General features: G+C 40.5%; 1 protein-coding gene across 4 annotated transcripts in view; it reads left to right on the top strand.

The window, feature by feature from the left end:
- Positions 1-26,162, top strand: part of MINDY2 (MINDY lysine 48 deubiquitinase 2) — a 105,737-nt gene that overhangs the window by 57,019 nt on the left and 22,556 nt on the right. For all 4 annotated transcript variants that reach the window (XM_050967976.1, XM_050967975.1, XM_050967972.1 and 1 more), the window contains exon 6: positions 12,460-12,602. In XM_050967976.1, the coding sequence (XP_050823933.1) occupies positions 12,460-12,602 (143 nt within the window). The remainder of the gene's footprint in view (positions 1-12,459; positions 12,603-26,162) is intronic.

The following is a 26,162-nucleotide window of genomic DNA, read 5'->3' as shown; positions in this document are numbered from 1 at the left end:
CGCCGCAGCCCTTCACGTCCCAAATTCCCCCACCCCCTCTTCTCATCCCGCTGCTGCCTCCCACCTACCCCCCATTCCCTTCAAGGCCACCACCTCACCTTATATGTGCATCTTCTCCAGGGTCCAGGCACCTAATTAGCGGAGCCACATCTGCGTGGCTCCACTAATTAGGTAGGTGGTACTTCATTCTCTCATGTGCAGCCACCCAGGCGTGCACCTTCGAGGGAACTATCTGCAGAGCACCTGAATGGAGCTCGTGGACCAGTGGTGATCCGTGGACTACAGTTTTAAGAACCTCTGTGTTAGAGGCTTGTAGCTTGACATCGGCCTCACAATGTGAGAGGCAACCCAGGCTAGTAGGTTTGGAGGTCTCAGCAGTCCCACAGTCCAGGTTCCACCCAGGGACTCTCTCAAATCCTATTCTAGTGCCCTATTGTGACAAACTTCGGTTTTATTCCTGGTATTACTCCTAAATAATAGTATCTGGGGAAAAAATATCCTATAGGTCAACTAGGTAAACACTTAACCTCAGGTTTTTAAAAAAGTATTTAGGCATTGCTGCCCTCAGTGTTGTAACACCTAATTGATTTAGGAGCCTAAATTTCGTATTAAGTGATTTAGGCAGTGCACTCAGCAATGCCTAATTAAAGGCCATTATTTGGGCCCTGATCCACTTAAAAACTTTAAAGTTGCAAACTGATATGTGCATTTGCTCTAAATTGATGACTAAAAGCCAGTTTGTTTTAACAAGTATAAAAATTCTTATATAATAAAGGGGCTACCTTTTAGCTCCCATTACATTGTGGGAAGAAATACCCCTGTGCTATCCACCTCTACCTGGAATGCTTTCTGCTAGTTACCATCTTCCCTACATAGGCAGACACCATCCGGAACCACAACATTAATGCTTCACTTAAAATTTAGAATAAATATGATCTGGTTTGAGTGTATAGGAAATTGTTGAGTGGTAATTTTCCATATTATTAAATACAACCATTTTAGGTTTTCTACAGAGTTATGAAATTAACTCATTTTATGCATATTTAGAAGTGGCTGCCAAATAACAGATTGTGGAGCTTTATAATAGGCCTGTACCATAAGAGAATTACAGAATTGTTTACAGAATTTACAAGAAAGGTAATAGTGGAATACCAATAAGATTTACAGTGCTGATATATAGTCTTGATATATCTTGGTCAATCTAACAAAGGCATTGTCAGCTGTACAAAATTGGCAAGTCTTCAAAGCTCAGCTGTTTTGGAGCTAGATGTTTGAAAAATGAACACTTTTTTCATTCTTACCTAACCAAAAAACAACTGAAGATTTTGGTTGCCGTTTTCAGAAAAGTTCATCTTTGGATAGGGACCAGGTATGGAAAAACATCTAAAAATGTGACTACTTTTTTGAAAAATCCTGTGACCATGTAAAACTGTTAAATTTAACTGTTTTGAAAACCTGAGGTATTTGTTTGCTTATAAGAAGCCTGAATTAGAGTAAGTGCAAGAATGTTAAATGGAATAATCCTTTATGAAGGCTCTAATATGATTGAATTTTCAATATGCTCATAAGGGAACACATCGCTTATCCCTTTTTTACAATTATTGAACAGCTTTATAGTCCAGACTGTTGAGAGGAAAAAAAATGTTGAAAATAGGTGAGTAACTGGCTCTGTTAGTGAAATGCCTCTGACAGTGTTGGTAAAAATTTTTGATTTGCTCAGCAGATGGTTCCTGCTATAGAGGATATTTGTGATTTAAGACTTCAAAAATTGCTTTAAGTACATGCGAAGTACATTTTTATAGCTGATCTGAAGAGTGAGAGGCACAAGAAATGGTTGCATACTTTTTTATGCATCTTCATAATGCATAAAGAAACAAACTTTTCAGGCTATGCGTGGTTTTTATTTAGTTCATATCTTACTAATATCAGAAATGCCAAGTCCTATTTTCCTATTTTAGTTTGAGGCCTTCCTTGCAGGACCTGGAGATATGAACTGGGATCCTGGGAAGGTTGGTTAGGTTTCTATTCACGCTGTTTAAAATTGTCCATTTTATTACCATCTATTGAGATCAAATGCCTCCCTAACAAAGGAAAAGCTATTTCCCCCTCTCATTTCTTTTTCTTGGTATCTGCAATGTCATAATATTACTAGTTCTCCAGCAGTCTATATTCCATAGACTCCTCCAGGAAAAATGAGTAGACCTGAATTACTACTAAAGTGTGGTGGGAGACAGCCAATCTGTGTCTGTTGCTTGGGGGAGTCCCATGTCTCCCAGAAGTACAACTTATGTCTAGCCCTCAAGTCCAGGGCAAGGAAAAATAGGGAGATTAAACTGAGACTGCTAATGATAGAATGTTCCCTTCAGTCAGCTTCTAAGTCAGGTCAGTAAATCAACCTATACATCTGTCTCCAGACAGATCCAGCACCCCACAGACTTCCCTTGAAAAAGTCCTTTTGAAACCTTCAGGGAAGGTTTCCAAAAAGAGGAGCATGGACTCTTATCTTAAGGAGCCAGCTCTGAAAAGGTCTAGTTCCTTGGTGAAATGTGTCTCCAAAGCCTTGACGTCTCTGCTTGTTACCTTCTGAGTTGAAGGATTCCTCCTCCAGTACCAGTAGGGCCATAAAATCCCAGAGCACAAAGGAAAGACATGATTCTGTTAGGGCCTTGGTAATCTCTACCAGCACGCTTAGAGCGTTGGGACTGGCACTGAGTTCAGCCCAACTGTCGGTACCCCTGCATGTAGCACCCTCAAGCAACAACATCAGACACCATCAGTGTCTACCTTGATATGTCCACCGTTGGCTTTGGCAACCATGGTCTCAGCTACTGCAGCGGTACTGCTCCCCCACTCAGTACCATAGGAATTCAGCTATAGTAAGGACCTCTCAATGATGGATGAACCAGAGTCTCCACTCCTGAGTACGGAGTCTCTCTTGGTACTGAAACCTGATTTTTGGACTACTGTCCTCCAGTAGTGCAGGATTCTCCACTGTTTCCTGTAGGTGCTCCCCCTTTGGATCAGATAGAGGAGAATGAAGGAAACTTCCAGTCAGTATCCTCTATTTCATGATTCTCCACACATCCATTCAGGATCCCATTTTCTGAAAGTCATAGGGAAGATGAGGCTCATTTATCAAGGGTGGTGAAACGGTGCATGCCACTCCCATGTCTGTATGGGTCCCCCAGTGGCCATTCTGGAGCCCTGACCTGCTTAACAAAGTATCAGTGGTCTCGCAAAAATCTGAGAGGGCAAAGTTGTATAGCACTCTCCTCCCCAGGAGGGGACATTTGAGGAGCAGGAAGCTAGGGCGCATAAGGAGGCCATTCTTGAATCTGGATGAGGTGTTTATGCCTCCACTACTACTCAGGACCAGTGATTTTCAGCAATTTAAAGACTTCATAAAGAGGGTAGCTGACACTCTTTGTATTCTTCTCAAGGAGGTCAAGGATTCACAGCACAAAGTGTTGAAAATCTTGTAGTCAGCAACACTCCTCAAAGGTGTTACCAATCAATGAGATGCTCCTAGATCTCACTAAGATTATTCGGCAGACACTTGCCACTATTCTACCAATGTGTAAAAGGGTGGATAAGAAGTGTTTATGTTCCCCCTAGGGATTTTTGTTCTATCCTCCCCCACCCAACTCCTGGTAGTGGATGCAGTAAACAAGGGTGGGGAGGCAGCACTTCTCTTCCCCCCCAACCCCCCACCCCCACCTGAGTTAGACCAGAAAAGGCTGGATCCCTTTGGGTGAAAGGTCTATTAATCAGCAACCCTTCAGTTCAGGATCACGAATTATCAGGCAGTGATAGCCACATATAGTTTTACAAATAACGAATTCATGGCTTTTGTCGAACGTCTGCCAAAAAACCATAGGGTGCACTTCCAGTCCATTGCAGAGAGCCAGTTGGTGGCCAGAACTGCTGTGGACACTGCTTCCAGATCCTTCTCCATGGCAGTGATTATGAGAGGGCATTATGGTTCTGTCTTTCAGGGGTTTTGAGAGAAGTACAGAACAGCATGGAAGACGTCCCCTTCAGAAATAAACTGTTCTTGGAGGCCATGGATGAGTCCTAAAGCACTCCAGGGCTCTTTTGTGCTCTCAGGGCATATATACACCTGCCTATAAGAAAAGGGTTTAATAGGTCACAGACTGCCCAGAGATCACATCCTACTCTGTTTTCCCGATCCCACAGATCCACTGAACCACCCACAAAGACATTTCAGAGAAAGAGGGTTGCACAACCGTTCTCCATGACCACCCAGCTGCCTTTGAAGCAACAGTTTTGGGTTGGTTGAGGGTTCAGATCCACCTGTGCCTCCTGGATTTACAGCTGTGCCTATTAGCCTGCCTACCTCCCTCCTTTGGAGACCAGCTTGCCTACTTCTACCAAGGTTGGAGGCAGATCACTACAGACAAGTGGGTCATAGAGGTCATATCAGGTTAAACCATCCATTTTATGTTGTTCCCACTTTCATCCTCCTTCCCTATCCTCCTTCAGAGACCCTCTAATTAGCTTTTATTGAGACAAGAAGTGAATTCTCTCCTTTGATTAGGAGCAGTAGAGCCAGTTCCTCCTCCTCACAAAGGGCAAGAGATTTTACTCAAAGTATTTTCTTCTGCCAAGGGACGACGGAGGATGGAGACTGATCTAAAACTTCTAAACAAGGTAGTAAAGTCTCAGAAATTCAGGATGTTGACTCTGGCAGCTATAATTGCCTCACTAGAGAAAGGCATCTTGTATGTCAAGAGCTGAAAATCAATCGCCTATTTCCATGTAACAGTACGCCCATCCCAGCTGAAATACCTGTGCTTCACTATAGGCCAGGATAATTTCTAATAATGTGTACTTCCTTTCAGCCTTTCCTTAGCCCGAAGGGTGTTCTCAAAAGTCCTGACAGTAGTAGCTGCTTAACTCCAACAAGAAGCAATACTAGTCGTCTTGTACCTCGATGACTAGCTACTCAAGGGCTGTTCCTATGAAGCACTGCTGTCATCCACCCAGATGGCCCATGGTCTGTTCCAGGAGTTGGGTCTGTAGCTGAATGTAAGAAGAGTCCACATGATACAGTTTATAGGAGCATGTTTGGACTCATTGAAACCAGAGCCTATGTTCCCTTAGATACTTTGTCAGGTCTGGTACAGGCAATTCAGGGGAGACCTCAAAACACAATAAGCTCCTGGGACAGATGGCAGCTTGCATCTTTGTGACCAGTCATGCAAGGCTATCTCTGCCATTTCCAAAAGCTATGCTGAGACTATGTAATAGTCCTGTTTGTTCAGCTAGGCTTCTTGATCAACCAAGAGAAACCACCCCGATTCCAATGCTAACATTAGAATTTATAGGAGCCAGACTAGATTTGGTAACAGCTCAGGCATATGTATCTCAGGATAGGTTCCTTGCAATCCAATCCCTAGTAAATGGGATGATCACTAACCTAACCAGGATAGTGCAGGCTTAGCTGACACTGTTGGGTCATGTGTCCACATATACATGTGTGATGCTGCTTGCCAGACTTCACCTATGGCTCAGGTCAGTCCACAGTGTTGTGGAAAATCTACCACACGATTGATTTTGGATCAGATCAGCCTCAGGCTCCTTTATTGATCAATTAAGCATGCATGCATGAGGGAGTCAGCTAAGGCAGTGGACTCCCGCAATGGATAAAATACAAGAGCTTATGTAGGATAAAACCACAAAATTAGATATATGGATGTAAAATGTTAAGGAAGTATAAGGCATAAAGCAAAGCAACCTTTTCCTGTTTTTCAATAGTTTTGCCCTTTGCAGTTCCTTGCTCTGCCACCGAGCAGCTATTAATCATAAACTGTTACAAATGGTTAGTAGTTCTTTAGTTTCTGTCTACCCTTCTCTTTTTACCTCACCTCTTCCTTCCAGGTCATATACAGTTCACTAGACCCTACATACAGTTCACTTGACCAAAGTTTTAGGCCTTGGACCATTTTTCCTCCACAATTCCCCCCCCCTCCCCCGTTAGTGCCTCTTTGGCGCTACCTTTGGCCTAAACTTCCACATTCATGAGCCCATTGATTTCCTTTCTTTCCCTTTTTTCATCCCAACTTATCAAAAATTTCATTAATCATTAATGCCACTTGTTCCTTTGCAGTGGGCCTAGCAAAAAAATTACATGCACAGCAATGTTTTGGGTTTTTTTGCAACAGGAATAAAAAAGGCACAATCCCAAATCAACCAACACCACCACAACCGTTAGCCCACCCATTGTAACAATACGATGGGGTTCGTGCATAATTTTGATTACTGCACACAGCACATCCTGACTGGTACACAAAGAAGACAGTCTATAGGCAGTCTGAAAGACGCCTTTTTCTACCTGATATACATTTTCAGGGATATGAATTTGTCCCTGTAAGTCAGAAATTTTTGTGGACCTCTGGTAACAATGAAAGCAGATTTTGGAAATGGTTGGGTACCAGTTAAAGGGCATTTTATACCTGAGAGTGGATTGCAAAGTTTTGTCTGCAGGCCAATAGATAATATAGCTGCCTGCAGTCATAGTGAGGTTAAAATGGGTGTCATGTACGATATGGACCTGAACAAATCTACAGCTGTTATTGGCCTGGAAGATTACATTTCCTTTCAGGAGGGTTCCTTGTCCCTTACTCTCCCAACAAATATTGTCATGGATAGTGACAGTTTCCCCTGGCTTGAATTTACATATGCATTGAAGCTGTGAGGATTTTAATGGCCAGAATGTCCATTGGTTTCCTATCCCAATCCAAATATTGGGTGTTATTTCAGGAGCACTAACTATGAATCGGCTGGCTATACCAGGTGGCTTGATTTCCTAAATGTCTTTTTGAGTTACCCAATCCCACATGCATCCTCCCCATGGACCTGGCAGGATTCAGTATGAGGGAGCCCACATCCTTCTGGTCTGTAAGCTTGGAAGAAGCACGGTGACTGTCCACACCTCCACCAAGAAAACCTCCAAGTAGGTCTCCATGGCCACAGATTAGATGGTACTCCTGAAGTGTCTGTAAGGGCAGTGGGCCAGGCCTCGTGCTCGAGATCCCTCTGAATGGCTATTCGCTGGTCATTCAGGAAATTCTGAACATGCCAAGTCCCACTGCACTGCCTTTCCAGCACCGGTGATATTCAATACCATCTCTGTTAGCAACTTCTGGGTTACTGAACTAAGGGCGGAAATAATATAATTTACTAACTCCAGCCTGAACCTGAGTTAACTGTGCTCCAGTAATAAGACCAGTGGCCTTTTCCAATTGACCTAATTTTTCCTCATGCTGTTGGCTTTTGTAAATATTCCAAATTGCAGCTGCGCTATTGGCACCAGGCCATAGGTGTCTCTTTTCTTTTTGGGAGAAACCCAGCTCTTTTGCTGTGCTAGCCGAATGGCAGACCCTTTAGAGCAATTTGGATATATAAAAGGTAATTTGAAAATTCAAAAAGGACAGTATAAATTTAATGGTCCCTAATATAGCATTAATTACAGTCCACTGCTGTCCTAACATCTCTCCCCTGATGTATTTTTCCTCCACACCAGGAACCATCTGCTGAGCAAATCAATGGTACTATTCCATGTCATGAGAGCACTGACCTGGTGCCTCCAACCAACAGTGTCCAGAAAAGAGTACCATTTGAAACCCCATAACCATCCTGAACACTGATTATGGACACATCTAGGACAGGATGGGGGTGCCCACCTGGACCATCACCAAATCTAAGAAAGATGGTCCCTGGAGGAGGTGAGACTACCCATGGAAGTGCTGGAGTTTACGGTCATCAGGCCAGTGTGAGTGGTATCCTCCTTGTCCTATGGCACTTTGTAGCACAAATACCAACAAAACACATTGGCAATATATTACATATGCGAGGAGGTATGCTCTCTCCCCCATTGTAGTGATCAAGTTGTGGAATTGATACTGTCTATGCAACACCCCCCTGATAGTGCAGCACCTGCCAGGAACCAGCAATGAAATAGTGGGTTTCCTGAGCAGGCACTTAGTCACTGACCACAAGTGGTTGCTGCAGAAATTCACCACGAGTACATTTCCTGGTGTGGAGGACATGGGTAATAGACCTGTTTGCCACCAGAAATAATGCAGAGTGCTCTGGCTTTGCTCCAGAGGCCATGAATCCAGAGTCCCTCCAATCACCTTTCTTTTGTAGTGGAATTAAAGGCTTTGTTACACCTTCCCACTGATCCCCAGAGTGACCACTGAAGCCAGGTGAGACCATCTCAGGCTCATCCCCATAACTTTGTAATTGCTGAGACAGGTCTATCTTATGGACTTGCTACATCTGTTGGCACAACCCCCCAAATCAAGATCCCACTCCACCCAGGCCTGTTATCACAGGGACAATTACTTCACCCAGACCTAATGTTACTGCAACTGACTGCTTAAATACTGCTTGGATGAGTACCATGGAAAAGGGCTGCTTGTCACTTGTCCAGGGTATCTTGGTTCTAAGCAGGAAGCCATCCATGAGAAAAACCTACTCTGAGTGGAAGAGTTTTCCATATGAGTGGTCTCGGTACCGAAGATCCTGGACAACATATTGCAGTTGAAGTGCTCTGATTTTGACTTCCAGCTTGAGCAAGGTATAGCTTGTGATAATTTTGGTATACTACCCTCTGATACTGTTGCTCTTCATCTTCTCTCCTCTTAGTGTATCAAAATTCCTCAAGGACTTCATATGTGCTTATCTAGTGGTCACGCTCTATAGTACTGTGTTGACAAGACTAAATCCTTCATGTTGTCCCAACATGTGCTCATAATTACGAGTGGCTGCTCTAAAGGTCAAGCTAGGTAGTCATAGAAGCAGTCAAAACGGATAACTTAGAGTATCTCATTCATCTAGCAGTTGACAACTGTACTTTTCGCCCCCGTCTTTCAAAGCTCACTCCACATGAGCTCAAGCTACATCTTTGGCTTGTTTCTCAAATGCTCCCATACCTGAAATCTGCAATGCCTGTTATGTGGAGTAATCTGCTCATGTTTGTAAAGCATTATGTGCTGGATTTTTCTGCAAGAACTGTTGCTAGATTTGAGAGAGCAGTACTCCAATATCCATTTGACAAATGCATATGGTGATACTCATTCCCATCAGCCTGAAGGGGATACTGCTTGCCAATCACAGTGGGATCCACACTGATTCATACTGGAAGAAGAAAATATGGTTATTTACCCTATGGTAACTATAATTCTTGGAGACATTTTAGTCAGTGTGGATCCCCCAGCCTGTTCTCCATCTCTGCTTTTGGCGTCGTTAGCCAAAAAGTGCTTCGTTGCATGGAAGCTGAGGGAGGGTCATGGCCACGTTTCCCTTTATGTTCTTGCATGGGAGCATGAAGAGTCACAGGGTGCAAGCAAGACCCCACAACACACTGCTATTCAGAAGATTCTTATCTCGCACGAGGTGCATGTGCGCTCACAGTGGCGTCCACACTGATGACACTTGAACTGTAGTTACATAATAATGTAACACTAGTTATATTACTTTTATATTAGTAACTATTTTCTTCAAGATATTCTCTCCCATTCTACTACCTGCACTGCTCCCACTCTACTACAGGATCTTGTTTCATTTGGCTTCTGTACTGAAGAAGTGAGTGGTAGTTGAGCTGCTTCGCCCTCTACGCTCCCAATGCGAAGCATGAGGCTATGCCGGGCCATGTGTGGTCACAAAAGACCCTGTCAGTCAAACAACTCTGACCCTGAGCAAATGGGGTGCATTTACACTAAGAGTGGAATAAATAAATATACACAACACATCTTAAACAACCTGGTTAATGTATATGTTTCCTAGATGTGTGACCTTGTGTTTTGCCTATATTAAAATGCTTGTTGCTTAAAGATGCCCAGGTTATTAAATAATCCAGATCACTCTGTAGAACTGACCTGTCCTTATCACTGTTTACCACTCCACCAATTTGTGTCATCTACAAGCATTGCCAGCAATGATTTTATGTTTTCTTCTGGATCATTGACGATAAATGTATTGAAGAGTGTTGGACAAAGAAGAGATCCCTGTCAGACCCCCCACTAGAAAAACCCTCATTGGATGATGATTCTACATTTACAGTTACCACCTGAGATTTTCCAGTTAGCCAATTTTTTATCCAATTAATGTGCTACCTTGATTTATTATAGTGCTGTTCTTTTTAAATCAGGATCACGTGGTGCTAAGTGAAATAACATGATTGGTAAAATGCACTGTTTTTGTACGAGAGACTTTTAAAAATCCCACCTCTGTTAAATTATTATTGATATGTATTATGTAGGAGCCCTAGTTATGGACCAGGACCCCATTGTGCTAGGCACTGTACAAACATAGAACAAAAAGACTGCAATAAGATTGCAGTAAAAAAATTAATGCTTTTGTGACAGTCTATATCTCTATGTTCACCCTTTTTAAAAGACTATAAATTTTGTACAAAGCATGCTGTAATGGTGTTGGGACTCACCACCACAGCGCGTCCCGCTGGTGACTCCGGCAGCTAGCTCAGTCCAGTGAAGTGCCCCCTTCTGGTGGTGTCCCATCTGTTGTCTGTCCCTTGGTTGGCAAGTGGACCCGCGTTGCTCCCAACCTGCAGCATCCTCTTCAAGCCACTGCCCTCCAACAGTGCCCCTTAATCCATCCTCACCCCCTTCGGAGGGGGGGTGTCAATCAGCTGTCTTTCTGCACCCTAATGTGGGCAACTGCACCCCCAAAGTCACACCCCTCTTGGCAGGGGGTTGGTGCAGCCCTAATTGGCCACTCCCATCAGCCAGGTGTAAGGGAAGGGTGGGATCCAGGCCCGCCTACTACTCTGTGTTCCAACCCAGGGACCTTCTAGTGGTAGCTGTCCTGCCCTCCTCCTCTCCCTCTGTCTGTCCACATCCCTGGACTACTTCCCCTTCGGCCCCTCACACCGGCTAGGCCCTTCCCCTCAGGGTCTGCAGTCTGGCAGACACCGTGTGGCTGGAATTCCCTTCTGCTCCCCCAGGCCTTCCCAGCACTGTACTGTCCCAGGTGCTAGTCTCCCAGCTCTGGATACAGACCTTGCCCTCTCAAAGGCCTGGGACAGACTGCCTGCTCCCTCCCTGAGCAGCCTTTTTATAGGGCTGAGCCTGGCCCTGATTGGCTCCTAATAAGCCCTTCTTTAATTGGCTGCCCATCTGTGCAGGTGCACTGGCCTGCTGTAGCCCACACTCTCAGGGAGTGGGGCAGCTGCCCCACTACACATGCCTTGTGAGGTATCATTTGAAAATGCATAAGTGGCTGATCATTATTGTCTTGGTAAAATGTGTGTCAACATTATAGATAGTTACAAGATTCTACTGTATAATACTACTGAGATGTTACAAGTTTAGAAAAGCAGGCACATACCAGTTTCTCAGTGACAAGAGTCAAATTGATGCTTCAGCCAGGTGTTAAAAAAATCAGATGGATTATCACCTGGTTAAGTGGCTCTTTGGCAGGAAAGAGGGTATGAGTGAGAAATCTACATTTTGGCAAAGAAACAGCTGAAGGTTCACATCCCCACAGATTTTCTGTCTCCTGAACCGCAGCTGGAGCTCATTTTCAAAGAAAAAGAACTATAAGAAAGTGGAACAGGTGCCCCAAAATATTCCTTCCTTTCTCTCGATCAACGGCAACTACAACACCTGAGGAACAAAGAAACAGCTTTGGACTGCAGGGGGTGAATTAGCTAGTAAGATTGCTAGAACATGTGGTGAGAGAGACTTTTTGCTTTAAATTCATGTAGCTTATTAAGTGAGGTATTAATGGTATTGTTGCCTTTTATTTCTTTGTAACCAATCCTGACATTTATGCCTCATTACTTGTAATCACGCAAAATCTTTTTCTGTAGTTAATAAATTTGTTTTATTGTTTTATCTAAATCAGTGTGCTTGGATTGAAGTGTTTGGGAAACTTTAGGATAACAGTTTTGTACATAACATTTTCTTTTTAATAAAATATATTTTATTTATATGAGCATATGTTATCCAGGAGAGGGCTGGGCAATACAAGATGGACATTTGAGGGAAAGTCTGGGCCTGGAAATTAGCTGGTATTGCTCTGTAGTGTAATTCAGGAGTGGCTGGCACTCATGTAGTATAGCTGGGAGTAATTTACATGCTGAAAGCTGTGAGAGAGCAGATCAGGAGCGATTGCTCCAACAGCAAAGCAGTGTAAAAGGTACCCCGTGCTGGAGAATTGAGGGGATGCAGCTGTCCATCAGTCCAGATTGTACCCCGGGTAATGTCATAGTGTCACAGCTGTAAATTGAGAAAGTTAACTTATTTTCTTCTAGTGAAATCTAAGTTGATATAAGCCTTGAGAGTTCATTTCACTAGCTGACTGTGTGAATTTTTGATGTATCTAATTTTTTTATGTAGGTAGGTATGTATGTATTTATTTAGATGTGTATGATGGACACACATTTAAATATCTGCATTACTTTTATAGGATTTGTAGCTGAACAATTTCTGAACAACACAGCCACTCAGTTGACATACCATGGATTATGTGAGCTGACTTCAGCAGTTCAGGAAGGAGAACTTTGTGTGTTCTTCAGGAACAACCATTTTAGCACGATGACCAAATATAAGGTATGATTATTAACCTTTTCATTGATTTTTATTATCTGTGTGTCAGCTGGAAAAAGGGAATTTGCACAGATTTGTAGTGACAGACGAAAAGGCTGCACTTTCTTACTGAATTTAAATGGTGCAGAAATATGATGCATTCCCAAATTACTACTATAAAAAGCACCTGTGTTTTAAGGTATGTGTCATATTTAGATTAAATTATTGTTTCTGATAATTTAGCACTGCTTTTTTAATTAAAATAAATATTTTAGCTTATTATTATTGTATAGAAAAACCATTAATCTTCCCCCTCCCAAATAAAATTGTTATGCAGCATTAATGTAATTTAAGATCTTTGAGACAAGGTATTTTATTATTGGAATATGGATTATACAGGGTTTATACCCTTTTACTTTAATATTGTTATATTGCTGAATTTCTCTTCTTTGGATATGCTAACAATTAGGCAGATACTCTCATGAAGTAAATCATTGGACAGTGGCTGAACTCTGGGTGACCTCTACCGCTTAACATGTTTAAAATGCCACTTGTACTCCTGGGGGAATTCTACACCAGGAAATTAAAAATTCTGCACCACAGTATTGCAAAATTCTACATATTTTATTTGTCAAAATAACACAATATAATCATGTCAGTTTCTATTATTTTGGTAGTTTATTTCAAAATACCTGTCAAGTATGTCTGTAACAGTACAGACAAAAAACAATCAGGAAATATTTATGACAAATAGATTCCTTACTAGGCATATTAATACATAGCTTTGAGTAATAATTTATATAAACTACAATACAGAAATGTATTTCTCACACCCTTCAGAAGCAGTGCAAAGGCTTGGAGGAGTCAGGGGTAATGGAGGAGCTGAGGGAGGGGGAAGTAATTACTGGGAAGGCGCCTGAGAGTGAACCTGGAGGGTTGTTGGGTGTGGGTGGGAGAAGTATGGAATAGGGAACTTTGGGGGTGGAGAGATTGTTAGGGAATTGGGGTCCCTCCCCCATGCAGACCCTGGCTGACCCCTACCCTCTCCCATTCAGTCAGGCACATCTGCCCCCGTCCTCATGTGTACCTGCACTACCTCCCCCTCTTCTCATATGTCCATGCACCCCCAACAAACCTCATGTCCCTGCACCCCTACTCCATTCAACCCTTGCATCAATCTGTCCCCCTCACTAGTCCTTTTGAACCCCAATGTGTGACCCTGCCCAGCAGCCTTATATGCCCCGCTCTCCTGTGCCTCCTCACCTGGCCCCATGGGCAGGGCACTTTGAGGAATACAGACTCTCCTTCTCCACCCCATCAGCTGCTTGCTGCTATGGCTGGTGAGCCGACTGCTCTCTGCTCTGATGCCACAGCAGCCCCTGGTGGGCAAAAGCCATAACTGCAGTGCCTCTCCAGCAGAGTGTATTTTCTGTGGAGGGAAAAAAATTCTGTGAGGAACATGAATTCTGCACACGCACAGTGGTGCAGAATTCCCCAGGAGTAAACTTGACCTGTCTGTACTAGAGTTTTTAAAAGATATTAGTTAAAATGTTTGAGCTAACTTTTTAAAAATATACCTCTACCCTGATATAACGCTGTCCTCGGGAGCCAAAAAATCTTACTGCATTATAGGTGAAATCACGTTATATCAAACTTTTTTTGATCCGCCGGAGTGCACAGCCCCCCCCCCCAGAGCGCTGCTTTACCGCATTATATCCAAATTCGTGTTATATTGGGTCACGTTATATCGGGGTAGAGGTGTACATTTTATCCTAGTCTAGACAAGCTCTATATGCGTAGACAACTTGACTAGCATGTAGCTAATGATGGGGTAAATGAGTTTAGTGCTAGGTATGACAACAGCTTAGCTGTTTATATTTGCAGAAAATTGTGCAAACAGTGACTGGGATATAGCTGCCTCTAATTAGTTAGCAGCATCTAAAATTGTGGAAAAGCCAATGAACTTCAGAGATGAGAGGACACTTGTCTGACATCTTCCCTTGAAATAAGAATCATAGGGATTTGAAATTTCTTTGTGTGTAGGAAAGGGTAAACTCTTTGTCCTACAAAGCAATTACATAGAGTGGAAGGTAAGCCACTTTTATTGGCCTTTTTCTGATGTGAGGAAAGAAATTGACGTTAAATTTGTAACCAGGCAAACAAGGCTACCATAGGAAACCAGAGGTAGACTAAGACTCAATGACTGTAGGGCTCACCTGCTCCATGGATGAAAGGATCTGTCTCATTCAGGTTCAAAGCCACTTGTGGAGCACAATTGCTTTAAGGCAATTTTACAAATCCCCAAAGGTTGCTGTGATTGAATTAACTATATGAGGTTACCCAGAAAGGGGCACTGTCAACTTTGAACTCAGTCAGCCCTTTGGGGAGAGAGGAGTGACCAGGTCTTTGGAGACAAAAGTTCAAAATGACAGAAGTCAACCCCTGGATGGTTGATGAGGCTGAAAATTCTGACACGGAACTCTAGCTAAGTTCTCTCAACACAAGTTTGAATTTTAGTAAGTTTTACCTTTCTATATTAAAGCTTTGAAGTTGTGTATTAGTCAGATTTTAGTAAAGGAGCCTTCTTTTTTAATTCATGTATATTTAGTGTGCCTTGTAAATAGTGCTAATAATTGCTAACTTTTTTTATTGCATTGTATTTAAGGACGTATCAGTTATTGTGTCTCTTGTAGACTGGAAACCATAAACTGGAGTAAAGGTTAAATGTACAGTGATGCTAGACTATATGACTGAGCACAGAATTTGACAGACAGAATCTCCTTTGGATCAATGTTAGTTTGTTTATTTAGAACCCAAACAATTTTACAAATCGTTACCATACTGTCCCAGAAATGCATCATTAATTACAAAAATGAACTTGCCACTTTTTAACGTTAGTGATAAGGTACATTTCTTTTCAAATTTGGTCATACTGGTGAAGCAGTTGAAAAAGCCAGCTTGACTTTTAGATTGAATTTGTAGGTCTGACACTTTGAATAACTTTTTACTTGTAAGCTTGTTTGTCTCAAGTCACTTTTACTAACTTTTCAGAAAAAAAGACATGCTTTGAATTAAGTTAATGTGGAATACAGCAACAACCAATAGTTACAGAAGTTATATTCTGCACTCTAAGCCAACAAGTGAGGAAGCTAAAGTAGGCCACCAGTGAGCTTGATAGGGGATTGAGGGGAAGACTCTGAATACTGGGTAGAAGTCTAGATGGAGCTGGAGTTGGGAAGCAAGATCTTCTGCTGAATTTTAATCTCTTCCTATAAGCCTCCCCTCTCTCCTCTGTTGTGGGAAGGAAAAGTGGAATTTGTGCCTCAAAATTTTATCATAGTCAAATTTAGTCAATTTGAGACTTTATTCACATCCCAAATATGCACAGAATACAAATATCATCTGTGAACAGGTTTAGTCATCACTGCTGATGACAGCAGATATTTAAAATGTTTGCAGCTAGAATTAAAGCCAGAAAAATAATAATTTCTTCCATGAGGTAAGACATCCCTATGATTACAAAGATCGTGTCTCATAATATAACATAATATTCTAGGAGATCTTATAGGTTTCCAGTTATGTTTGTGGCTTCATGCCCAACGAAAACTCTGAAGAAATGACAAATGTTTCCATCATTGTTACTGGTCTGTTACTTTCAGAATGTGAAAAACTCTGTATAAATCATTCCCTATGGAGCACTGAATAATTAGTGACCTGAATAAGCTGTGCAATTTTAAGACTTTGGATGCTACTTTTATTTATTTTTTTTTTTTTTAAAATACAGCCTTGCAGATCATTGTAATGATGTTTGTAATGTGAACCAAAACATTGCAGGGAGGGTGGGGGTGATTTCTTGTGTGTGTGTGTGTGTGTGTGTGTGTAGGGGGATATTTAATAAGGCCTTTTTATTTACAAAGGAACTGTCATACAAGCACTAACCGTTTTGAACAACAAATGAATGAGATTTAGAGCAATATTCCAATTAGAATCAGCCAAACACAACACAGAAAGTAATATTTAAAAAAGTAAAAATGCATTAAATTCACTTATGATATTGTAATTTACATTTTGAAGATGTTAAGTATGTTTCTGCTGTTCAGAATGGATTGAAGTGTCACTTTTTTTTAACTAGTGAAGTATAATATGAGACAAATTCTGTCCTCATATCCACACATGGGAACAGTGTTGTTTTTAGCCAGAGACCAGTATTTGGATCAGAGTTCAAAACTTGGCTTTTCATTTTCATCCTGGGTGCTTTACCAGTTTAGCACACTTAAATATAGGTTATATGGTGAGAGCACTTTAATACATGAAAATGCTGCGCCTCTGGGATTAAACACAACACCTTTTTAAATGACCAGCAATAATATAGTATGGTTTAGGACAGAAAATGAAGAATGCCTATTACTAAAAATACATTTCTAAGACTGAAAACAAATCTTATCTTAAATTCAATTTAAAATATCTGGAACTATCTTGTGTTGTCAGTATATTTTACTTTCATCCTACTTATAGGTATCCAGCAAATGAAAGGTATTGTAGGCTTTGAAAATTGTGTTTAACATATAGCAATACAATAGAATCTCATGGATTTAGACTTCCCTAAATTACACACAGTCCAGCAGTCTGTCCCCACTTTACTATGGAAATTTAACACCTGAATAACAGACTTGTAAAAATAAAGAAATTTAACAATACAAAATATTTGTATTATTCCGTACATTGAATATTATTCAATATTTGAATATTCGCTAGTACTGTACACAAGTAAATACCCTTATAAATTATTAAGATTAAAGTATACCTATTTAATTATCAAAGTACATTTTGTGGTGCATTATCCTTGTTTTTAATTACTTACTTTTTACAAATTCACAGAGGACCCTCACCCCAGTCATTTCTGTGAATTTGCGAGATTCCACTATATAGTGTACATTTCATATCATTTTTAATTTTTGCCTTTTCATAATATAAATAGTAAATTACTTTTTCTGAGTGAAGTGTGACTGAATAATTTCCCAGCATGGGTTATTAAAGTCTAATGTGCACATTTACAAATCAACTATTTTGTTTTCACATTTTAAAACGGAGTGAGCTAATAAAAGAGCTATCCCAGTAGAACCGATAATTCATCCATGAAGGATCCCAGTAGGCACTTTGGAAATGTGATAGAAAGCTTCATGAATAAAACGTGTTTGATTTCTAAGGATTTCTTAATTGGGAGCAGATTCCTTATCAGTTGCTTATAATACTGTACATGCTGGCAATAATTGTGTCCTGAACAATTCTTTCAAAGTATAATATGCTGTTACGTTCAGTTTGTGCATAATTAAAATATTCATAGACATACCTAGTATACATGTCCAAATCAGGTATTTATGTATGCATACAGCTAATTAGTTGGGTTACGGCATGTGTGACTTGTAGGTCCTGCACGTAAATTAGATCTGTGCAGATAGATTGTGCATGCCTAACTTACTTCAAAAATGTGACTCAAATTTGTATTATGTTAGACAAAAGCTGGCATGCTAATCGATACATTTACTATGTTATATATGTTCATCTCTGTTTATCTTGGTGGAAAGCAGATGTTACTTTCAAGGGAGTGTCTTAAAGATTTGAGGCTTATTATTTTCTAGAAAACTACTGCAGTGAATAATTAAAGCTAAAATATAGCTATAAAATAAATGAACAAGGTGCATGTTGATGCATTATACTTGTTTACACTTGCTAATTCAGAAAATCAGAAATTAACAGTGAGATATCAGTGGGTTACTGTTAGTGAGCCTCTAGTAAAGTCAAGTCCAGCTTCAGTTTTAGTTCCCTTAATGTAAAATTCTTAATGCTTAGTATACATAAATGTAAATAGTACAGTAGCATGACTTGGAATGTCTTATATGCAAAACATTTCAAACTAGAGTGTCAGTTGTTTCAACAGGAGTGACAGGTGCTGTGGAATGCTGAATATCCCATCAGTTACTTTTGTGCCATTATATAGATTTAGATGTTTAACTTCAGGCACATAATGTTGAAAACTTTGGCCACAGTCTTTAAAACTACTTTTTTTTCCCTCACATTGATGATCTCTAAAGGTTGGTAAACCCTTTACTGAATGACTCACTTTTCCAGAAATTTAAACTGGCACTACAGAACGTAAGAAACCTTGTTTGATTAGAAGAGTACAATGCAGATTCAGTTGTTTTTAAAACAAGAAGGGCCAATATAATGTATAGCTTTACAAGTCAGCTGGAACATTTTATAATCCCTTCAAAGGAAGTTAGTGTAGGGCATATATTTTTTATGATATAAAATTTGACAAGAAAGCATCTTAACTTCCAAATTATCAACAAACTAGTTATTTTTAAATGAGACTTTTGGGAGACAATGAGAAAAGCATTCTTCTATATATGAGGTGATCTAAGCAGGAGGGTAGACACTAGTGTAAAGGCCCCATACTAATGAAAACTAATCACAAAGTCTTTGTTGTTGTTGTCATTGTGGCCACATTTATTTCTACTGTATGAGTTTCAGTAATCTATTGAAACAAAATACAAGATGCTAAAAAATATGGTCATACAAATAAATAAAAACTGATCTGCTACTCAGTAACACAATCTGCTCTTAATGTTTATGCTTGACCTCCAAATCTTGGCAGCAGTAAGCCAGCGCTGCTTTCACGCATCAGATTTCTGTTCTAATTGAGAAGTGATAGAAATGTTTACTCTACAATTATGAGATGAACAAAACATTTAAAAATAATTTAAGACAACAGGATTTCTTTGGCTGAAGTGCAGTATAGTCAGCAGCAGAATTTTAAGGCAGTTGTGACTTGAAGGATGCATGATTGAATTGGTATAACTGAAAATGAGGATGTAACTTTTGTCGTTCTTCCTAACACGTAGATATTATTGCTAGCTTCCAGTGCACAGAGTATGTTACAAACAGTTTTGGGGGAGATGAGTTTTGAGGTTCAAAAGTCACTACCTTTCTCATATTGTTCCCATGTTAAGTTTTATGTTCCTTCCCACTTACTGAGTGTGAAGCTAAACTTGCCAATATGCTACAAACGAGTAATAAAATACACTAGAGGTCTTGAAAATTAAATATTAAAATATTTATTCCATTCTGCAGTCTCTGCTACACCAGTGCAGAATGCTTGTCAGTCATTCTTGTCATGCAAGTGACACAGGGATCAATCAAATTTCTCCAAAAAATGTGGCCTCCAGGATTCTTGTTCATGTACTGTCTCCTAAATTCTCCAGTTTTTGCTCAGAGTACATCATAAAAGTACCCTTTCTCTGTCATGGCTGAAAAATAAAAAAGTTACTCTGAGTCAACAAATACAATGAGAAAAGGGGACAAGAAATGTCTAACTTGCAGAGTGCCTCTTCAACCCACAGCTGCTGGGTCTATTTGCCTCTGTTGCTCTGAGGACTGCAAACCATCAGGTGACACTGACTTGGAGCTCCCTGCTGTTCCACGACCTTTGACTTCAAGATCAGCTAGGAGTTCTGACAGTCCTGTCTTGGCAGCAAAGAAACCTACAGAAGAGGTAGGAAATTCTGCTCAGTCTATTTCTAATTTCCAGAAAGGACACAATGCACCTCTGTTCTTTCTACTCAATTTAGTTTTCATTATAGATAATTCAGTTGTGGAAATGAGGTACAGACAAGACCTCTTACTCAGCCTACCATTAAGACAGAGAAACACCAGCTTCTTCTACAAAGGCTAGCACTATTTTTTTTTTTTTGTACCTACCTCCCAAGAGCATTACCTCAATTTCATCTCAGCCAAACTCTGATAAGGAAAATCTCACTGGGGACAACTATGAAGAGTTAATCATCCGATGATAAAAGTGCCTTCCTTTCTCTTATCCTCTGAGAACCTGGTAGAGGATGATGATAATAAGGTTGTTGAGTCTTCCATGTCTTAAGATGTACTGAAGGACTTAATAACTTCTGGATGAATTTCCTGTTTATGCTGAAATTATTATTAAAATGCGTAGAATTAAACCTGCTACTTATACATTGTCACAAGGGAATTTGCCTTTCCTGCTAATGCTACCAAGCTTTATAAGCTCCCCAGTATTAATGTGAAATGCTGGTTCTCAGTCCTCAAAATAGTTTGTGGTGGCTGCTTGGATACCATTGAAGTAAAAGCCCGCCCCACGATCTACTTGAAAGAGTTGATTAAGTCCTTATAAAATCTTATGGGTCTACGTCTACCCATCTAACCATCTCAGTTCATTCTTTCTACATAGCCTACATACCTAATAAAATGGTAGAAAGGAGAGCTCTTGGCTTCTCCTGAAACAGCTGCTGCTTCTTCTCTCCACAAATTGTCAATTCATTATAGTTTATCCTCCTCTTACCTCTATGATATGAGCTCAGAATGTTTTTTGTTTTTTTTTAACCACCCTTTATTATGGATTTCCTTGCATTGTCGAGAAGAGTCCCCATGGCTTTGCTTTTGGACAAGATACTAAATCACTGCTTAATTCAAGCTTGTGCTCTTTCTGTATAGGAAGGGACATGTTTTCAGGGAGACTTTATAAAGCCATGAATGACCTTGCTGAAGATGTCTCATCAGCTAAACAGAAAGTTCAGGCCTTGCAATAGGCCTAAACATTATTTTTAGTAATCTTGCTCTTTGGTGGTAAACCAAGCAGGAACAATTACTGAAATCAGATCCTGTTGTCCCGTGTAAACAAAGATGAAGTTGGGAAATTAAATTCTGTCCTTTCTGGGAAATCTGACCATTAAGGTGTTTCAGAGATACAGGTCAGGATTCTTGTATTTCAAAATCACTGAAGTCTCCTCGCTTCCAGCTACTGAGCCCACTTTGTAATGTCCCAAGGCTCTTAGTTTCTGGACCTCCTCACCACTCTACATTTTAAATCATGCTTCTGTATTTAGGAAAGACTCTTAGCCATGTTGAAGCATTTGCAGGATATTCAAGAAACTGCCCCGATTTCCTCAGTGGAGAAATTCTTTATTCCTTTTATTATCATATCCCTAAAAATTCAGAAATCTGTCCATTCTGGACAAGCAGTGGTTAAATCACTACATCGTTACTTTTTCAATCCAAGGAGGTTCAAAATGGAGTTGGACTCTAATCCTAGCTAAAAATCCGAGCAACTCTGTGGCATCTGAGGGCCTTCGAGACTATTTTCTGTATGTGCTAAATACACGAAGTCACAACTATGAAGTTTTGCCTTAAGGTCTCGCATCTGTCCTGTTGTATCCTCCAGTTGGATTTAGTGTAATCTCTGCAAGTTTTAATTATCTTTACAGCAGCAGTACTGTAATAGCTGACAGGAGGAGAGGGAAGTGATGGCAGTAGTCATACTGCTGTATTGTGTGAGAGGGGCTCTATCTTCTGGGTTTCCTAATATCTAGCCCCCAGGTTGTGGCCTGGGCTGCTTTTTTTTTTTTTTTTTTTGGTCCCATGTTCTCAAAGCCTTATATTTTGAGACCTGGCTACTAATAGCCAGTACAGATTAGCCATCTTTAAATCACAATTATAGCAAATGGGTAATCTCCCAAAACCTGAAGCTGCCAGAATATTGGAATGCTAACCTTTTTGTAAGTTAGTACAGGAGTTTGCAGTGGTAATATTTTTGAAAGAACAATTCTTGATAGCTTTGGTAACTTAAACATGTCAACCTTGCTATAAAGCTTTTGAGTGTTTGGGTTGTTCCCAAAACTCAACATCATTCTTGAATTTTGAGGTTGAGATGCAATTGATTTACTGTATTTCAAAGAAGAATGAAATATATGCTCATCTCCAATTACTCTTGATGACACAATGCACTTAAGTTACCTGAGTGACTGATTTGAGCCTGGCTGTAGCCTGTATAACCCTAATAAATAAATACAATTGTTAATAATTTAACATAATTTCAAATATAACAATTTTAATTATATACTAATTTTGAAGTGTCTGTATTCTGCTAAAATCGTTCAGAATAAAGAAAACACAGAGATACTAATTAAAAAATTAAGATAGAATCTCTTTAAGTGCAAAATGGAACTCAGCTTTAACTATGGAGTTGAGTTGTAACTAGGGTGACCAGATGACAAAGATGAAATATCAGGACGCAGGGGGGCGGAGCAAAAAAAAAAAAAGCCGGTGGCGGAGCCAAAAAAAAAATAAAAAGCCGGAGAGCCCCTCCTCTGCCCCCCAGCCGCAGTGGCACAGCCTCGTCTGAACCGAACTCTTGGTTCTGACCCTGGATACACCCCCAGCTCCCCCATCCCCTTACTCCTGGTCCCAGCCTGGGCTCCGAGCTCTGCAGCTGAGTCACGCTCTGGGCCCATCCTGCAGCTCCCGGCCCAGCCGCTCCTGAGCTCCGTCGCTCAGTCCGGCCTCGCAGCAGGGGCTGCTCCGCCCCGCTCTGGCCGTGGGGAGCTCTGGGACCCACCTAGGCAGGGGGTGAACCAGGCAGCCGGGCCCGGGCCCAGTCCCTCCTGGCAGGATCATGTCCACCCCATGGTTGTCTCCACTCCCTGCCCACCTGGGCCCTGCCCGCTCTGTGCTGCCCCTGGCCCCACCACACTGTGCCGCAGGCTGCAGGGCTGGAGTAGCCTCCACGCTGCGGTCCCGGCCCCGGCCATGGCCCGTGTGCAAACCTGGGAGGGAGGAGGAATGCCATGTGCTTGGGGAAGAGGCGGGACCAAGGCGGGGATTTGAGGAGGGATCCAATGGGGGAACGAGGAGGCGGAGTGGGGAGGGCAAGAGCAGAGGGCAAAATTGCTTGTTTGTCCAGTGTCCCGACCGAACATCAGTCAGGACGTGGGACAAACAAGCAAATATCAGGACAGTCCTGATAAAATCGGGACGTCTGGTCACCCTAGTTGTAACTAGTGCTTCCATAGCAGAATATAAATATTTTTTTAAAAACTTGTTTTTTCCAACCAATACAAGTATAGTGTATTGTCATATAAGACCAAAATGCAGGAGAAGTGGTGGGATTTAAATTTCTTAGGTTATTTCAGCTAACGTGCATTGCAGAGGTGACTTGTTTCGTGGCCTTGTTTACGTTAGAGAAATTTTAGCTTTGCATGCACAGTTGCATACACTAGCAACCTCATCTCCACATAAAGTGCTTGCAGCAGCTCACAAAGAGTACTAGCTGGAACTGGGGATGCTGCCGCAACCCCTGACTTGAAGTGGTTTCCATTATCTACAGGGTTCACAGTTTGGGTCTCGGCACTTCCACTACTCAAGTTATTCCAGCTTCCCTGACTAGCACTGTGGCAGTTGCTCATGCTCAGAGCAAAGCTCACCACCATTGTACTCTGTGTCAGATCAGTGTGCTCCACTGCAGTGCTAAAACAGTCTGACTTTGTTGGCGTTGAAGCTGCACCAGTTCAATGTAACTGTTCCACCAAATCCCAAGTTTCCTCAAGCCTGCTCATTTAACTTGTAAAATCATGCTTATATCTGTTGTTGCATAAAGACAACTTACAAACGTATCCAATTTCCATTTTTCAGAAGTCACTTGGGTACTTAGGCTCCTAGGTCACTTATGGTCTTCTGAAAACTTTACTCAATTTGTATGTGTATACACATTTAGACACTTTACATTTTACAAATAGAAAACTGGATGAAGCAGTAAATAGAAATTGGCTTGGAGCTGTGGGATAGTTGCCTACGGTTCAGTGTGAGTGCAACAGTTTTCAGCGAATGTTGTTTGTAGACATGGTGAACTGTGATTTCCCAAAATAGGATGGATACTATGGATTCTCTGCAATATCGCATTCTGCATTGGGTGTTCATCCATAGTGCAAGTTGCACTGATATACTTAGGTAGTTTAGACACAACACACACATGCTAGCAGTTTTTTTTTTTTTGTTTTTTTTTTTTTTTTTAAGAATAGAATCCTACACTGGCTACAGAATGAAGATGTCATCTGGACTGTCTTTTGCACCTGATTAACAGAGTCCTTGACATATGAACACAAAAAGAAACAAAATGTAGAGGAAAACATGAGCTTTGCACTGTTTGCCCTATATGGTGACAGGGAACCATGTTGTATGTTACTGTTTGGAGAGTTAAACAATATTAAAATATCAGTCTTATTGATATCCTCACGCTTTGTGCTTTTATGCAATATATAAACATCTCTTGATATTTTATTTTAATTTCATGTTGATAACTACAGTGTCATTTTAATTAGTCTATGTGTTAAATGACCCGTGACTGCAAAAGTATATTAACAAGCATTCTTCAGTCAATAATATATTTTTAGTTTTCAGTCACATCCTTCACATTAAAAGGAAGACATTAATAAATACAGCAACAGCAATTGTAAGAAGGGAGCTAATATTGCCTTTGTCAGAGGTTTAACATGAGAGAGTAAAGAAATTGTTTCCCTCTCCAAAGAACTGGATTTTGTTTTATCTGTTTATAAAAGTTCTAATACTCTGGATGTCACACACAGACCTTTTATAATTTGTTCAAATTTACACACATCATAATTTTAGAAAAATTACCAGTTCAAGCCTAATTTGATGAATAGAGTTTGGAACATATAAGGAATATAGGCTTGTATAACTTAAGTCTTTTAGCCAAATTTTAATGTTCCTGCTATGGAAAACTGTATTGTTAAAATCTAATGTATATGATTCTTCATACTCTGTTACCTGACATTGCTTATTAAGTTAAAAGCTTAAATGAATATTGTGATGTTTTCTTTGTGCATGTTTCTGCTTGTGTTCATAGAGATGTTATACTGTGTGTGTGTTTGTGTGTGTGTGTGTGTGTGTGTGTGTGTATATCAATTGGTGGGAAAATTCCAATTTATTGCATAAAATAATAGGGAGAATACATTGGCAATTCTATAAAACTAAAGACAGTTTCCTAATCACTTTGATGATAATTTGCACCAGTTTTGGGGGGTTTTTTTGGTACATTTGCACTTGAACATTCATCTCTTCTGTCCCCTAGCCTTAACTTTCTAACAGCTTTTTGTTTTGTGGCCTTTGATTGTGCAATAGTATTTTAAAACTGTTAAAGATGTGATTTTTTTTTTTGAGATTTGCTTCTGCTTTCCATTACACAGATAATAAGTACAGCAAATGATAATCCCCCAAATCAAGGAAAAACAGGACTGTAATGAGGGGCTCTGGTAAGATATCTTAGTTCAGTTGGACTGTTTCCCTTTGATATGACTGCTTACGCACTCTGTTTGCTTTACAGAAAAGTAACAGGAAACTAATTTCCTGCATGGACTGTCAAGTTTGTTTTGTGGTGATTTTATGTAGGTTAAAAAGATATTTTCTTTCTGTGTTAAGAAATCTGCACAGTATTTATCCAAATTCTACATATACATCATAGAGACACTTACAATTTTTCCTTTTTAAGCATCAATAGATTTATCTCTGTAAAAGTAGTGAGCTATTTGTGTCTGAGAGATTAGACACAACATTAATGCCATTTGGCACTGAATATCATTTAAATTGTTCAAATACTTTTGCTTGTCTGGTAATAGTACTACTTTTAAGTACTATTTTTATTCTTAAAGATCAGGACCATCAAATCAAACGTTTATAGTACTTTCAAAAAACAAGTATACTTCT

Source organism: Gopherus flavomarginatus, chromosome 9 (assembly GCF_025201925.1).
Source record: "Gopherus flavomarginatus isolate rGopFla2 chromosome 9, rGopFla2.mat.asm, whole genome shotgun sequence".
Lineage (NCBI taxonomy): Eukaryota > Metazoa > Chordata > Testudines > Testudinidae > Gopherus > Gopherus flavomarginatus.
Note: the sequence above shows the minus strand (reverse complement) of the source record. Positions and strands in the feature narration are given on the sequence as shown.